Source organism: Capricornis sumatraensis, chromosome 6 (assembly GCF_032405125.1).
Source record: "Capricornis sumatraensis isolate serow.1 chromosome 6, serow.2, whole genome shotgun sequence".
NCBI classification, from domain to species: domain Eukaryota; kingdom Metazoa; phylum Chordata; class Mammalia; order Artiodactyla; family Bovidae; genus Capricornis; species Capricornis sumatraensis.
Genome location: NC_091074.1, coordinates 51,793,999 through 51,807,591, shown reverse-complemented (window position 1 = coordinate 51,807,591; position 13,593 = coordinate 51,793,999). Strand labels below are relative to the sequence as shown.

General features: G+C 46.1%; 1 protein-coding gene across 2 annotated transcripts in view; it reads left to right on the top strand.

The window, feature by feature from the left end:
• DMRT1 (doublesex and mab-3 related transcription factor 1) overlaps window positions 1-13,593 on the top strand; it is a 90,118-nt gene that overhangs the window by 33,974 nt on the left and 42,551 nt on the right. The window contains exon 3 of one of the 2 annotated variants that reach the window (XM_068974559.1): window positions 2,351-2,634. In XM_068974559.1, coding sequence (XP_068830660.1) covers window positions 2,351-2,634 — 284 coding nt within the window. The remainder of the gene's footprint in view (window positions 1-2,350; window positions 2,635-13,593) is intronic. The other variant, XM_068974558.1, reaches the window with a different exon arrangement.

The window sequence follows — 13,593 nt, the reverse complement described above, 5'->3', positions numbered from 1 at the left end:
CTCATCCCCACTCACCTCCCCACGCGTGTGCCCCGCGGCCCCGTGATGCAGCAGAGCTTACCCTCGGTCTCTGCTGCCGCTTAGGTCTCCTGCCCTTCCCCTTCTTCCGCGTCTCAGTTCCTGACGCCCCTCGCTCCTGAGTTCTGATGCGTTTCCACACCTCCCTCCTCCATGTCCCCGGCACAGCCTTCCCCAGCTGCTATTTGCAGACTGCTGTGTCTCTCCCTGACTACTTTAGCGGCTCCCTGCTGGCTCTTCTGCCCCGGGCTTGTCTTCCCTTCACTTGTCTTGAGAACCGCTATCCAGCTGAATCCCCCCACAGTGCAGCTCTGTGCTCCTTTGCTCAAAAACCCTCAGCAGTTTGCACCACACCCTGGCGAGAGCTGAGAGAGCCATCTCGGGCTCTCCCTTGCCTGTCTACAGCCCTCCTGTCACCCTGGCCCTCTCTTGCTCTTTTCTCACCCAAGTCTTCACCTCACGGGCTGGTCCGTCACCGCAAAGTCCCCCACGTTTCCTGCTTCCATCCCTGTCCTTGCTGCCCTGTCTTCGGTTTTCTCGTTCTCTTGTGCTCACCCTCAGTCATGTCTGACTCAAAGACCCCCATGGACTGTAGCCCGCCAGGCTCCTCTGTCCATGGGATTTCCCAGGCAAGAGTACTGAATCAGGTTGCCATTTCCTCCTCCAGGGGATCTTCCCCACCCAGGGATCAAACCCATGTCTGCTGCGTCTCCTGCATTGGCAGGTAGTTCTCTACCACTGAGCCACCAGGAAAGCCTGCTTTTCTCATTTTCACCTATTTTCTGCTCCTCTGTTTATTTGGATGTGCCAGATAGTAGTGATGGCACATGGAATCTTTTAATTGAGGCGTATGAAATCTTTACTTGTGGCATGCAAACTCTTAATTGTGGCATGTGGGATCTTGTTCCCTGACCAGGGATCAACCCCATGTCCCCTGCATTGGGAGTGTGAAATCTTAGCCACTGGGCCACCAGGGAAATCCCCTGCTCCTCTTTTAAAGTGAAACTCAGGTGCAGTTTTTGTTTTTATTTAATGGCAGTCTCTATAATTCCTTTCTAGGCTGTGTGTCATCTTTCTACCCTTTGAGATTGTATTATTGTTCATAGGTATTTCTGTATGAGAGTCCTTGTTACAGTTTGTAATCCCATTATTTATCCTAAACTGTAGATTCCACGTGGGCAGGGCAGCCTAATACCTTGTAGCCATTTCAGGTACCTGGCCAACTCTTAGAACATTGTTTAATAAAAAGTGTTGGAGGGAAAAAAAAAGTTGGAGAGATGACTTAGGAGTCCATTCAGTTATTGATTGGAATTGGCGGTTTAACGTCTAGACCCTGGGCTGCAAACTTGAGCCTGTGGGTCACTTGGGCCTGTGGCCTGTATTTGTAAATAAAGTTTTATTGCAATGCAAGCACCCAGAAGCCTGTATGTTCCACAACAGAATGGCCACAAAGTCTAAAATAGACACTCACCTTTTACAGAAGTTTGTCTCCCAGGTCTATACCATTATCCAGCCTTGGGAAGGATAAAGAATGATCAGTTGGAAGGAGAAGAAAGACACCAATGTTTGCTTAAACTCTTAGCCTCTTGCTTTGCCTTCAGACATACTGGTGTGGACAGACACATAGAAAAGGCATCTGCTGCTGCTGCTAAGTCGCTTCAGTTGTGTCCAACTCTGTGCGACCCCATAGATGGCCTCCTACCAGGCTCCTCTGTCCCTGGGATTCTCCAGGCAAGAACACGAGTGGGTTGCTATTTCCTTCTCCAGTGGATGGAAGTGAAAAGTGAAGGTGAAGTTGCTCAGTGGTGTCCCAACTCTTAGCGACCTCATGGACTGCAGCCCACCAGGCACCCCCGTCCATGGTATTCTCCAGGCAAGAGTACTGGAGTGGGTCGCCATTGCCTTCTCTGAGAAAAGGCATCTAGATTTTCTTATTACTTCATTTAAAGTAAAGTACAATTAATTTTGTTGTAAGACTTGCAGAATAGCCAACTTAGCTAGATTTGATCTCTAATTTCTTGACGTTAGGGTAGGAAATTTCTCTGTAGAAGTCAGACGTGGTCAGGCTTTATGTAATTAAAATGACCCCTACCTGAAATATTTTTGGCGTTTTCAGTAAAAATAATCACCAGTGCCTGTCAGCTGCGCTGCCCGAGTTACTCCAGCCTTCGGAACTCTGCTGTGTTCTGGCCACAGGGCAAGCAGCGTGTTCCAGACCCTTGCTCTGAAGCTCTGCAGAGCTTGAGGAGGGACGCCGTGTGTTGGCAAGGTGTGCAGGTAGAATTTTGTGGTCCTGAGACTGATCCCATGTTCTCGTCTTCTTTCTTCCTAGAGGGGCGGATGGTCATCCAGGATATTCCTGCTGTCACCAGCAGAGGGCATGTGGAGAACGCACCCGATCTCGTTCCCGACTCCACCTACTACAGCAGCTTCTACCAGCCGTCGCTGTTTCCGTACTACAACAATCTGTACAACTACCCGCAGTACTCCATGGCCTTGGCTGCTGACTCCTCTTCCGGGGACGTGGGAAACCCCCTCGGGGGCTCCCCGGTGAAGAACAGCCTCCGGAGCCTCCCAGCACCTTATGTGCCTGGTCAGACAGGAAACCAGTGGCAGGTAGGTTGTTACCCAGAGAGTGAACTGGATGTTTGAAACCACACACATACACATACACCCAAACCAGCACACATGTGTGCCGTTATGCAAAATGTGTAGAAAGTCTTCACTCTACCCATAACATCATTTAACCTCAGACTTTGACTGAAAGGAATTGTAAAGAAATATGCATGCATTTGTTTGCATTTTGGAATTTTACTTTCTCATACTTCAGTGTCACTCTGTGTAAACACCCAGTGGGCCAGAATCAGTTTCATAAGTGGCTTATGTGTGAGGCCTCACCTCCTCCAGCCTTGCCCTCACTCTTTAGAGCAGCTTAGAGAATACTGGACTCAGCCTTCTGGGTGGGAGTAACCTTGGTGGCGTTTGCACCCTGGAGGGGATATGCAGAATGATCTGTTTGTTCGCATGGAAGAAAGGTGAGAGAAGAACTAGGTCGCTGCTGTGCTGGGCCAACTTGAGAGCATTTTTATCTGGGAGTGAAAGTCAGTCTTTTATACACTAAGTATGTGTTTCTGAAATATTGTGCAGTCAAGAGCTTTTAATATTTGGGGTAAAACAAAGCATTTTGTATTATCAGGAAGCATTTATTCGGCGCCATTCTGCTTCTCCGTTTTCACCATTTCTCTCATGCCAGTTTGTCAGCGGCATATTCAAGGCCTGGAAAGTATAGCATTCCCAGGCTGGATTAGCATGTTGTGAGAATGTGCACGCATAAGCACTTAGAAGCAGCGCCTCCAAATCCCCTCCACCTGTAGAATACCAAGTGTGCGAGAATTGTTCTCATTTTGGGCGCATTTACTGTGTGTGGGCTTTCCACATTGATTCCAGCACACTGAGGTATATGTATTTGGGGAGTTTAGGGAAAATCTTTGACCTTTTTATATCCACTTCTGAAAAATGTGCATTGACATTTTCTTCTGAGCAGTTCTGTTCCATTTTGCATTTGTCGGTGTGGAGAAGTTGTCGATACTCACTTCACCTCTTTCTTGGGCTCTCACACTGGCCTTACGGATCTGACTTCCTTGTAGTAGTCATGTGTCAGCTTTAATCCTCTGGGCTACTCATTTTCGTTAGTTATAAGAGTTTTACTTTCAGAATCATACTTTTAAAAAGGTGTTGGAATTTACAGCTGATGTGAGTGTAAAGGAAATTCAGTGATTTATAGATCTGCAGGCTGGAGTCCTGTAGGCCTTTCAAAGTGCCAGTTGGGTTTTATGATTTGGGACACGTTTTAGGTTGATTTCTGTTGGAGATGCTCTTCTAAGAAAGGAGAAAGAAGTATCTTATTTGTTTAGTTGCCAAACAAATTTATTTGTTGTTAGTTGTTAAGTCGTGTCTGCCTCTTTATGACACCATGGACTATAGCCCTCCAGGCTCCTCTGTCCATGGGATTCTCCAGGCAAGAATACTGGAGTGGGTTGCCACTTTCTTCTCCAGAGCATCTTCTCCACTCAGGGATCAAACCTGCATCTCCTCCATTGCAGGTGGTCTCCTGCATTGTAGGCCAGTTCTTTACTGCTGAGCCACCAGCGAAACCCCATATATGTTGTAAGGAAGCAATAAGTAAATAGAAACACCTAGCAATAATACTTACAACCAGTGTTTAAGGGATAGGAAATGAACAGCTCACTTTTTCAACGAGTCACTATGGCAAGGGTGTAGGGAATGGTGATCTGGGGCAGAGCCTCTGCCCACCTGGCTGTTGTGCTGTGTCAGGAGGGCGCGCTGGCTCTGCTCTGTGGACAGTCCCTTGCCCATTCCTGGTGGAAGCTTCCCCGGAGGGGAGAGGGTGCAGTGGCCCTCTCCTTGTTGTAGCCATGCTTTCCTGTCTCCGTTGTGGAAGGTGTCCCACAGCTGCACCTGGAGGGCCCTGAGCTGGTCTCCCTCACTGGACTTTCCCCCTTGGTCTGACCCTGGCTCCACCTGAAGGGCCTGAAGCTTAGGCAGCATCTCCACCATGTACTGTCTTGACTGTCCATTGCTAAGATCCGACTCCCTCCTCACTCTTCACCAGAGCGGTGGCTATGATGTTATCTTCCTTCCCTTGCTGCTTTGTGTATCGGTGTGTTTGTGGGGAACAGTGTGAAATGTTTTCAGAACAAAGAGCTTTTTGGTTCCTAGAAAACATTGATTCTAGTGGAGATTGTCATAATTTTTTAAAGCCAGACTTCTTAGAAATTAGTGGAGAGGGTCCTAAATTATTTACGAAAAGAAATCATTGACATTTCATTGTAGAGTTGAGACTTCCTATAAGTCTCCCTATAAAGTCATGCAAGTCACAAGTAATTACTGAACACCTACTCAGTGAAAAGATTATTTTTTAAAAAGCTAGAGCATTCTCCAGGGCCAACATCCCAGGACGCTTCCTTGGTGATGCCCTGCACTCATGTCGAGAGCTGCTTTAATCTCTTCAGGTCTGCCTCCAGCCTCTGGAGATTTGTGGCCCAATCATGGGTTCCTGTCTTGTTGTGAAACAGGAATAACATTTGTGACACTGGAACAAACTCACGATGAATGGCTGGTTCCACTGACCAGCAGCTCAATTTCACTTCTGCATTTAATTGCCTGCAAAAGCTGTTTATTGCCTGGTGCACTCCTCCACGGCAACATTACCTTTTAAATAAACATGTTGTACCAGGTTGACAAGGGAGAGGTGCATATCACGGGAGCAGAAATAAATATGGGAGGACTCTGAGCTGTATCTGGGCTCTCCTTGCAGTCCCCATGGCCGGCGCCCCCTGGATTAGCTTTTCAGAAGCTTGTACCACCAGAGGTGGAGACTCCGGTTCCAGGAACAGTTGGGGTGTGGTCACTTGGCAGCAGAGGTGACTCCTTCCTTCCGGTGGTTCAGTCTTAAGATGCGGTCATCTGTTTGATTATCCAGCTCACTGGAATGCATTTGATTATGAAACAGTGATGCCCTGAGGTCCCACTCTTTGCCAGGGATCTACCGCTGAACCAAAAGGACAAAATATCGAAAAGTAGGTCTTGGGGAAAGGCTGTTATCACCTGGTATATGAGAATGGGGAATCATCTGTGTAGCCCGGAGTTTGAAACAGACACAGGCAGGCAATCAACGGGACAGCTAGGCCTTGGTGCACAGAGAAAGGCGCCCCCTGTGGGCTTTACTGGGATGGCCCTTCAGCACTTGCCTGCTGTGGCGGGAGGACCCCGCAGGGCACTTGGAAGAGGCGCCTTTTTTGACGGCTGCCTGCCTGCTGTGTTCTCCGTCCTGTAGCCAGCAGCCTGCTGGGGCCCTGGCTTTCACACTGCCTCCTCTTTTTATTAGTGTGATTCAGCATCAGAACAGCCTCAGCTCACAGAATGCTTCTGGAGCATGTGCACTGTGGGCACAGTCGCAGCGCCTCCTCTTCTGTGCCCTCGGGGTCCCCCAAGAGGGCCAGAGGTGGGGGTGAGGGATAGCCAGCCAAGGCTTACTCCTGGCTCCCGCTCCCAGGGAGACAAGTGTAATTAACCGTTAATTAAGCCATTGATTTTTGAAACTTCTAAACTTAGAAGAACAGTATATCAAGGAGAAGGTGGTAGAATGCAAATCTACTTCAGTTGTGGAGATGAAATAGGAGAATTCAGATCAGCTGTGTGCCCACCTCAGCCCTATGGGTTGCAGTATCAGGCCCCCGGATAATATGCATCTGGTCACATCAGACTCCCGGTTGACTGGCTAAGAAAGAGGAAGTGGCTCCCTGAGGAACACAGCCCCAGTCCTGGGCCTTCTTTCTCTGGGTGAGGTGCTCTCTCCGCAGACACTCCTGTGATCCACTGGGCTTCCACTCCAGTCCCATCACTCACTTCCCTGGCTTCTCTTTTTAGAGCGAAGTGGGATTTGGCCACTATTTGTTGGTGAGCAGACACTGACAGTCCTTTAAAAACAGAGTTTTCAGGCACACAGAAGCGGAATCAGTAGGACTATTTTCAGTTTAAAACATGTAATTTCTTTCCTCAGGAAAAGGGAATTAGATGTGGTATTTGCCTTGGGCTATTAGAGCTAACCACCCTAATTTGATTTTTAGAGGGGGATTACAGAGACATACATTTCTGTTGATTCTCTGCTGATGTGGTGTATTTATTTTGTATCAGGCCACTTGTGTGAGCTCTGTAATTCTAATAATTTTATAGGTGCTTATTTTAGGATTTCTAGATTAGACAGTCATTTCGTAGAAAAATAATTGATAACTGACATTTTTTTTCCCCGTAAATACCTCCAGATGTAATTTATGTTCTTACTGCATTATTCAGTTTAGATACCAATGGTGGACAATAGGTGCCAGCTTGTTCTTTATTTTACTGGAAATGCATTTTGTGATTCACTGTCTTGAATGCAGGCTGTTGCTAGTGCTGGTTTACAAAGAAATGAGGAAAACTGAGACAAGGGGGTTTCTCTAACACCTAAATTATTCAGTTGTTTTTATTGAGACCTTCCCCTTCCAACTTCTTTTTTAATGTTATGAGGATTCCTTTTGGTTTTTTTTTTCCTTTCTGTAAATGCCCTTCCTCAGCAATGTAAGAAGCCGGAGGCTCTTCCCCGTCTTTCCCACCCTTGTGTTAAAAAAGTTGTACTGTTCTGAAGTCGAGAGAGAGTCTGGAAGCCACGTACCAGCGTCGTGTCACCGTGACAGCAGCAGAGCTCTTCAGGGTCTTCCGTATGCTGGCTCTGGCAGTTGTCTCAGCCTCCTTCCAGATCTTTTCCTGTCTCTTCATCTCGGCCCTGTGAATGCCCTTACGTTAGTCCAGCATTGTTGTGAGACTCACGTGCACCTCAAGTAGACCCTGCTTTCTGGGACACGGGGCTTGGGCTTCCTAGTTCAGAAGACCAGCCGTGGAGAACCTTCTGTTTGAACTTACAAGTCATTTTGGACCCCTGGAAGTTTAAAGCCAGTGAAGTAAAGATGTCAGACTTCCCCAGGGTTGGGTCACATTGCCACTGCTATGAACTTTCCTTTAAGTGGACTGTCTGGTCTTGGCCACATTTGTTATTTTCTCTTCTGAAACAATTCCTCAGTAGATTGTTCTCATTCAGGGAGAAACAGTAAACCCAGCTTTCTTGGACCTTCACATCAGATTCCTACTCCTCCTGTCAGTCAGGCGCATGTGGGGCAGCAGTAGGCCTGTGCGTCTGGAAACAGTCCTCTCCTTCTCTCTCTAAACCACCTTCTCACTGACGTGCGTTTTCACAGAGGAATTGCTGTGCTCTCTCATTCTAGATAGGAACCAACCGTGATCGTGACAGGCACCACCTGGCCTTCATCACTTTTCCTGAAAGGAGTGGTGGTTCTCTCGCACAGGTTATGAAAGTTGAACGATGTGCTTTGCTTTTGCTCCTGCAGGAGGGCCAGTGTTGTAAGAACTGATGCCGGTGGTGACGGTATTTCTGCTGGCTCCTGGTCTGGAACCAAAGCTGAGGGAGGGTGGTGGGTATTTTAGAAGCTGAGCTCATTCATGGTGAGAGATGGGTGTGTGGAATTTTCCTTCACTGCAGCGCAGCAGCAGGAGAGTCATTTCACAGAGTATTTGGTTAAAAACATCTGGATTACAGAGGAAAATGGAACTGGCCTCTGGAAACCGCAGGCACTTTTCGAAGGCTGCTCTGAGGCAGAGAGGATCTCGGGGAGGGGCTGGGCCCTGGCCATGCTTCGGGATTGTTTCTCAGCACGGCTGAGGCGGTCCAGTAGCATCCTAGGAAATTCAGATGGAGGGTGACCTCGGATTCTTAGGGACCTTTGAGAGACCCCAGTAAATCCTGGGCTGTCCTGCAGGTTCACTTCCATTCTGACATGAGTCCAGTTTAATCTGAACTGAGTTGGGAAACCCTGGAAAGGGCTCATCTACTCCAGGGACTCCTCCACAGTTTACTAGAGGCAGAAAAAAAGACATTATCTGTCTGTTGTGAGATTGTGTCTGATCTCTGAAACAACAGCATTGGGTTAGTAAATAATACAGTCATTTGGGAATTCTGTAATCTGTTTGAAAATTAGATAATTAGATCACAGTTTTTAAAAAGCTTTCAGATTTGATTTAGTTGAGCTCGTGGCCAAAACCTCGTCTGTTTACATTTGCCATTTTAGCTTACTTTTTTCCTAAGTAGATGTCAACAAGATACAAAATTAGTTGCTTTTCAGAAAGTTTTAAGTATGTGCATGAGTGAGTCTCCTATTTCTTGGGAGTCCATATTTCTGTGTCCTGGTAAGTGGCCCTCATCAGTTGGATAAAGACCAAAACAAGGGAATGCATAACAGAGGCTGATTCACCCTATTTTTTGGAGCTATATTAGGAATATAGTAGCAGAAAAACAAAAAGCATGCAGTCATGAGAAGTCTCCATCCTGTTGCAGAGCATGCGTAAGGAGCTCCTCTGTGTGTTAATAGTTAACTCGTTGAGTGCCGGCCCCACGCCTAGCCCTGTGCCGCACTGTCCCTCCCGGTGCCATCGCACGGTGGGTGGATGCGAGAAAGGACACACGTAGTTCTCTGATCGCTGCTGTGGTCAGAGTCTGGAGATTCCCAGGGCCCGTGCTGCCTTGTGGAAAGGTGGGTTCTGTGCGGTGCTGTGCCCGTGCATGGGGCGAGGCGGGGTGAGGACAAGTATTTCATCACTGCTCTTGTTTAGAATTGCCCCTGCTGGATGATAATTAGAAGCAGGTTGACTTAGTTTTATTGTTGTAAAAAGTGCTCTTCAGAGAGTGTACCCCCTTACGGCCTGTACCCAGGACAGATTGATCTCAGCACCCCCTTCCTTGGGAGACCCTGACCTTGAGGCATTTCCTTGAGATGCACAACCTCGTGGGGGCAGGGTTCATAGAAAGACCAAGGAACAGAGGAAAAGGGATTATCTCTTCATTTTATGTTTTCATTTTTCTTCCTTTTTTCATCACAGTTCTTTTCAGAAACACTCCTTTTGGAACCCTGGTTTGCCTGGCTGAGTGCACATGGGCCCTCATGTCTCTGCCCTCCTCTGGGGCAGCGCATGGTTGGTTTTCCTGGTATGAAACCATGAGGGGTTACATTACATCTTATGGTGTAAGCTGTTATAAGATATAACATATAATGTTTTCAGAGACTTGAGATGCTAGATTATAGGAGAGTCCCAGTACTGACAGTATTCACCACATCTAAATCTCTCTCTCTCATACACTCTAGTCACTGGGTCACCGGGTCACTTTGAGGTGGGCTCCCATCGTGGGTCTGGTGTGGGAAGCACCTTTCCATGCCCCTGACCCACCATGAACTGGGTGTGGTGCCCATCAGTGGTCACCAGCCTGTGTTCCAGTTTTAGATGCCAGTTCGGGTAAAGGACAGATGCACGTGTGCTCACACTTGGAAGGTGGCCCCAGACAGGCTCACCTTGCCCTACAAGCAGTCTGTCATGTTCGGTGCTCATAAGATGCCCTTCACACTGCTGATTTATGCTAAAAGTATCCTGATGTTTCTGACAGCTCATGTGTGACGTGAATATAATCCATATTTCTTGGAGCAGCTAATCCAAGTGGCTTATTTCCCGATACTGCTGATAGGGCTATATCTCTTGGTGTCGCCGCCATTGAAATTCTGATGGTAACATATTGTTTGTGGGTCACTAGTTTTGTCTAAAACAGTAGGTTGGAACAGAGTAGCAAAGGTTAATTAAATTTGTCCATCAAGATGGGGACAGAAATGGATGTCTCTGATACCTCTGGTTCTAAAATCAAAGTTCCCAAATGTTGTGGTTACAGGCATTTTTTCTTCTCATTTTCAGACTGACTCCCTCCCAAAATGTTTCATATTTGATCTTGGAGCAGTGAAAACATGAAGAATTATTAAAAACCAAGGGCAGCGAGTAGGCCTTTATAATAGGCAGATTATATATTATAGGCCTATTATATATTATAATTACATATTATATATGTTCAGTTGCTCAGTCACGTCTGACTCTTTGCAACCCCATGAATTGCAGGATGCCATATATATAATTATAATTACATAATAAATATATTAAATATATTTAATATGTGTTTAAAATTGAATGTATTTATATAATTGTATATTATATATATTTAACTTAAATATATTTAAGTATATAATATGATTATATATTATAATAGGCCTTCGTTTAGAATGGGAAAGGTGGTTTAGTTTAGCAGAGATGCTTCCGAGGCCGACTTGCCTTGCATGCTGCCTTCTCTTCCTAATCCCTTTGTGAGTGGAACCAGGTTTGATGATGTCTCTGAGCAGTTTCTTCCTGCGTTCATGATGATTACATTGAGGACTCAAGTATCTGGTTTCCATCCCACCCCATCCCCCCAGCTATGAGATACGGCCAGTTACATTTCTCAGGAAGGTTTCATAAAGGATGCCACCATTCCTAAGCCCCCTCCACCTGTCTACAGAGGCGTATGTAATGCTCTGAGAGTCTTCATGTTAAAGAAAGTGGAGAGTGCTGTGTCTTGATAGTTATTAACAGAAATTTAAAAATACAAACCAGCTCTTTCACTGAAGCTGTTTCCTGTTGGCTTTTATGTGAACGATTTCTGCCTGGCTCTGTATGACTTTGGTTGGAAAGTCAGGGTTTGTGGTTTTTGATTTGTGAATGAGACAAATACAAGTTTTCTAGCTCTAAAGGAGCTAGAGAATCCTGTGTAAGTTTGTGGTTTAGGAAAAATGAGGAAAGCACTGGGCTGGTCCCAGAGGCTGGTTCCAAACGAACCCCCCTTCTCTTTTGTTAACCCCGGAAATGCATAAAACCCTTCAAATTTCCAGGAGAAGGAACCCTTTAGAGAGTTTTGTTTTTTCTTACTATGTACCTGTTTTTAAAGGTCCTTATTTCCCTTCACCTAATTCTTACACCAGTGTCTTTCAGACATTTTAGACCAAGATCCACAGTAAGAAATGTTTTATCTTGTGATCCAGTATATATTTGTACCTACATACAAACACAAAATTAAAATTTTATAAAATAGCTCTTTCCATATTGTATGCAGTGAATTTTCATATCTCTGTTTAACTTTGTTTTATTTCATTTCTTTTCATACTGTTTTAAAAAATATGTATTTGCTGATTGCAGCAGCTGAATTATTTGGGGCCCTTGCGCTAGTGGTAAAGAACCCGTCTGCCAATGCAGGAAACACAAGAGAGGCGGGTTTGATCCTTTGGTCAGGACTATCCCCTGGAGGAGGGCATGGCAACCCACTCCAGTATTCTTGCCTGGAGAAGCCCATGGACAGTGGGCTACAGGTGGGCTATGGTCCCTGGGTTGCAAAGAGTCAGACACGACGGAGCACCTAAGCATGCACGCGCAAAGGGTCACTGTGTAAGGGAGTAAACTGCTGTCTGTACCGCTGATGCTGATGGGAAAACAGCCAACTGAGCAACACAAGTTTTAGCAAATTAACCTGGACTTTTGTAAATGTGGGGATATTTGCATCTTTTCTTTTTTTACTAAGGACAATCAAAATGGACTGCTAATACATTCAGTTGTAATCTGGTTTCGTATGCAATTCCCATCTTCTAAAGTTTATAAAATGATGCGAATTCCTATTCTGTGTCTTCTCCAGAGTTTGTTTTTCCCATGGTTCATCTACGGTGTTTTTCCCATGGTTCATCTCATGGTGTTCTTATGTTTTAAAATCTCTGTTATAGTCCTGCCTGGAATTTAGCTGCTTTTCTTCTGTCCTTCTTGAAGAGCTCACCCACATAAGTTTTGTTTTGTTTTAGCAGGTGTCATAGCTTTAGCATGTGCTTTAGCAAGTTTGAAACTTAGGGCAGCATGGGGGTTACAATTTTCAACACCTTAGATTTACCATTGCTTAAATTATTTGCCCTTTCTACTATATTGTATACACATGCTTTCCCTCTCCCATCTCCTCTAAGGAGGAAGAGCATCTCTTCCATTTCTGGACAACCGTCCTTATGTTCTCCAATATCTAAGTGCTGACCCTCAAACACAGCTCCTTCCCCCATTGAAGGAGTGCCCGGGGCCAGGGGCCGAGTCCTCACAGGCCAGTCTGCCTGTTCCCTTTTCTCTTCCTGGCTTTAGGGAGGGAAGTGGTACAGGCACTCCATAATGTAGAACCTTAGAGAAAGTGAGGTGGGCCCTGCAGAGGAGGTTAACTCCTAATAAAGTCAGGAGAGAGAACTAACCTCCAGGGAAGCAAGAAGGGAGGAACAGAGTGTAGCTGTGGGGAGTCTGCTTGTGGCGCTGACTCAGCATTGGGCTGGTTGATATTTCCGTAATCTCTGAACTGTGTGTATAACAGCAATCATATAAAAATAACTCCTTCCAGATATGATGTGTGGGGTCCGAGAGGATAAATCAGGTGCCTATTTAAGAAGGTGGATGGGTAGTTGCCTCCAGGGGAAGCACCTGGCCTAAATAAGGTCCCTGGACTAGGAAGACACTCAGTGTGTGATCAGGCATCCCATTCAAATAGTTTGAAAAGAAGCTTCTGTTAAAACTAAAGGAATCCAGGCTTCCCTGGTGGCTCAGTGGTATAGAATCCACCTGCCGTTGCAGGAGACACAGGCTCAGTCTCTGATCCGGGAAGGCCTCACATGCTGTGGAGCACCTAAGCGCGTGTGCCACAGCTACTGAGCCTGCGCTCTAGAGCCCACAGGCTGCAGCTGCTGAGCCCGCGTGCTGCGGCTTGAGGCCGCACACCCTGCAACCTGTGCTCTGGAACGAGAGAAGCCACCGCAACAAAGAGTGGCCCCAGTAGCTGCACCTAGAGAAGAGCCCTCTCAGCAGTGAAGACAACACAGCCAAAAGTAAACACAATTATTATTTAAAAATCAAGAAATCCTTTAATGGGGGCAAAAGTCAGCCCTAACCTCCACTCTTAACTTCACCAGACTTATAATTCCAGCATGTGAAGCTTTCTTTTGTAGAAATTTTTCTATTCTTAAAACCAAAGGTTTGGCAATTAGGATTATTCATTTATTTATGAATGACTGAAATATTTAATATATC